The 3,282-nt window shown below is 53.5% G+C and overlaps 1 protein-coding gene across 1 annotated transcript in view; it reads right to left on the bottom strand.

Moving 5' to 3' along the window:
* Positions 1-3,282, bottom strand: part of LOC113209907 (discoidin domain-containing receptor tyrosine kinase B) — a 40,054-nt gene that overhangs the window by 5,650 nt on the left and 31,122 nt on the right. Inside the window, exons 6-9 of the mRNA XM_052270323.1 lie at positions 2,567-2,689; positions 2,097-2,334; positions 1,485-1,717; positions 621-793 (exon numbers count right to left, since the gene is read on the bottom strand). Coding sequence (XP_052126283.1) covers positions 621-793; positions 1,485-1,717; positions 2,097-2,334; positions 2,567-2,689 — 767 coding nt within the window. The remainder of the gene's footprint in view (positions 1-620; positions 794-1,484; positions 1,718-2,096; positions 2,335-2,566; positions 2,690-3,282) is intronic.

Below are 3,282 nucleotides of genomic sequence, written 5' to 3'. Positions count from 1 at the left end.
GTCTGTCTGTCTGTCCGCACGATAACTCGAAAACGAGTTGAGCTAGCGTCCTGGGATTTTCAGGGTCGTTTTGTACCATAAAAAGACAGGTCGAGTTCGAAGATGAGCATTCTAGCTCAAAAACTGGATTTTTAAAAAATCAAAAACAACAGGTCCCAAAAATGACGTTTTTTAAAAATATTTTTTTTATGGTTTTCTAAGGGGTAACCCATCAAAGTAGAGCCCTACGGGCGAAAATTTCGTCCGTTTTGCTCTAGCTCAAACCGTTGAGGCGCTAGAGGGTATTTTTGACGAAAATAAGCGAAAAAATGTGCAAGCATGCATGCTTAGTCGAGGTGATAGGCCGTCAACTGGCCGTAGGCCCGTACGTTTGTGTACATTTTTCCACTACCCGACTCGGGTGTCAGCGCCGCAGGCCAAGGTAGATGTATGCCAGGGGCGTCGCTGCGTAACTGTGTTTCGTGAGGTATCGCGAAGCCTGTTACGCGAGACGTGGTCTGGCGTACATCTACCTTGTTTATTTAGCTTGTGGTTAAAGTTACTCTTAAAAAATATCTGCTGTGTTGACAGTGCACCGTTGAAATGTACCCCCCTCCAAGGCCCCAGCTTCCTTCACTCACCCTGACGATGTCGGTGGCCGCGTAGAAGTTCTCCTCCTGGGGCAGGGCTGGCTGCGGCCCCAGGGCCTTGAACAGCGTCGAGCACTTGTCCGTCTTGCCGTTGGGGCGCTGAGAGGACATCGTTATGCTGTTGTACGGGCCGTACTTGGCATCGTCCGCGATCGTCGACAAATCTGCGGGGAGAAGACGAGGTAAATTTAATAAAAGAGAGAGAAAGGTAGAGTGTACTGTAAGCAGATTAACACTCGCGGGCGGTTGGCTTGGCTCGGGCTCGGGACCGAAGCGAGCGTCGATTCGACGCTCACTCGACACTCGACCCCCTATCCCGGCCGGCCTCCGGGTCTTGGAGGTCTTGGAGTTAAGATAACAGCAGCTCCACCCGTCCGCGTCCTCCTCGGATCTCCGCCCCACGGCCTCTTGAGCCTCTAATGACGGCCTCGACCGGCCTCGGCCCACCTTCCCGAGGGCCACCCGCCCGTCCCACCGCTGACCTGTGAGCCGATCGCACGGACCTCAGCAGCTGGGGGGGCCGCCTGGTCCGGCCCGCTACGGCCTGCTAGCCTGGCCCTTCCTGATAATCTGATCCCTTCGCGCTGGCCCTGCCGGAGCCCTGCGCCGCTCTGCGCAGGGCCCGAGAGTCGAGGAGCTACGCCCTCTTCTTGGCCTAGTCGGTCGTGAAGGATATCCTTTCCTTACTCTCCCACCGTGACTGACCCCGCGCTGTCTACTCAAGACACTTAGACGCCCCCCCCCCCTCCACTTTTCCTCCTCCACCCTCCACCATCCTCTAACTCGCTGGATAAAAAAAACACACACACGCTCGTCCAGCTCGAAAGATAACCCAACCCTACAACACATATTTACCCGTGTCCGCGCTCTTGGACGTGGCGTCCTTCTTGAGCAGCCCGAAGTAGTCCGTCTTCTTGTGCAGCAGCTTGTAGGGCTCGTGGTAGGCGGACGAGTTCTCCGAGTCGCTCTCCTCGCCGAGCACCACCTGCCCGTACGCGCCCAGGCCGGCGCTCGTCTTCTTGTCCAGGGTGTAGTCGCCGTTGGCCAGCGTGCCGTTCTTGCTCTTGACCGACGACGTTAGGCAGGTCCTTCGGAAAACAACGGGGAGTGTGAGCCAATTGGTTCGCGCACCATAAAGAGCGCCTCCCAAGGGGTAATTCACTCGGAAAAATCAGTGACGCTCCAAAAACACCAGAAAAAGGTCAGAAAAAAATCTAGAGAAAATCAGGAAAACGAAAAAATTAAAAAAAATGATAATAAAAAAAATCAAAAAGAATAAGAAATACAAGAAAAAATCACAAGAAAAGCAAGAAAAAGTCACTAGAAAATCAAGAAAAAATCACAAGAAAATCAAGAAAAAAGTTAACAAAGTCAAGAGAAAAAACTATAAAAAAAGAAGAAAATCTGTGCAAGAGACGCTTGAATTTGTAGCAAAGTACCCCACGGCATCCCCTCCGGTCTCCTCACCTGTTGAACACCTGGCCGTTGGTGCCGATGACGGGCGTGAGCTTGAGGTCCTTCATGGACACGGCCTGCCCTTTGCCCTGGCCGCACATGAGGGCCGTGTGCTTGTGCAGCAGCGACACCTTCTGGCGGCCGCGGCGCCACAGCAGCAGGAACATGACGCCGCCCACCACCACCGACAGCACCAGCGCGCCGAAGATGAGGCCAAAGTACTGCGCCTGGTCCGAGGCCGCCGTCGTCGCTGAGGAGGAAGCGAACCGATGAGAGACGTTGTCAACACGTTTGCCACCGGAAAATAATTTTGAAACGCCGCCAGGCCTCAAGCGACAACATCACTCCATCGCGTTTCACAAAAAGGTTTATGTAGAAAAATTAACAACAAAAGCAATCCGTATTGTGGTGATTTTTAGACAGTCTCAAAGACTGTCTCTACCAGAAGGAGAAAACGTATGTTTCTTCTAATGGACTCTCACCTGGCGTCACGGCGCTCTTGACGTGCGGCCCCTGCGTGGCAGTGGCCGTCGCCGCGTCTCCAGCGCCGCCCGGCCGCAGCATCCGCTCCAGCGACTCGTCCGTCAGGTTGCCCTGGAGCGCCACTGGAGAAGACAAAACATAAAAGAGTGTCGTGAGCACTCGACTGAATGACGCAAAGTCTGATCCGTGCCGGCCGGCGCAGACGTCGGACTCGGGAGCCACGACGATCTCTTTATACACAGTAAATATAAATAGCACTTATCATAACGTTCGTTTTAGCCGTTTTAGCCAACAACATTTACGACTGCGTTAGTTGACCGATGCATACACAACCAATAAATCACGCAACTTTGAAATGTGAAATTAGTAAGTTATTTACAGCTTGATTTACCGCGGAAGGGGTTTTGGGTTGGGCGCATATGTCAGTACACAAGTGATGATCGGGCTCATTTTTTCACACATCGGAGTCTGGACGACAGGGGCGGACGCACGGAGGGCAAGAGGAGGAAAACGCGCGATCCGCGCTCGACGCAAGGACATTCGGCGTTTGATCCTACAGCGAATGGAACGCCCTTATATGAAAAGCAGGGGGTTCTGAATGCCACCTCGAGTCCACGCTCTATTCCCCGAAACACTCCAGAGAGGTGGAGAGGCGAGTGGCAGCGCGCGCGCGCGCGCGTATGTGTGTGTGTGTGTGTGAGCGCAGAGAGAGAGA

This window comes from Frankliniella occidentalis, unplaced genomic scaffold (genome assembly GCF_000697945.3).
Source record: "Frankliniella occidentalis isolate FOCC.00 unplaced genomic scaffold, Focc_3.1 Scaffold117, whole genome shotgun sequence".
Classification (NCBI taxonomy): Eukaryota; Metazoa; Arthropoda; class Insecta; order Thysanoptera; family Thripidae; genus Frankliniella; species Frankliniella occidentalis.
This window is presented reverse-complemented; position numbering and strand designations above follow the sequence as displayed.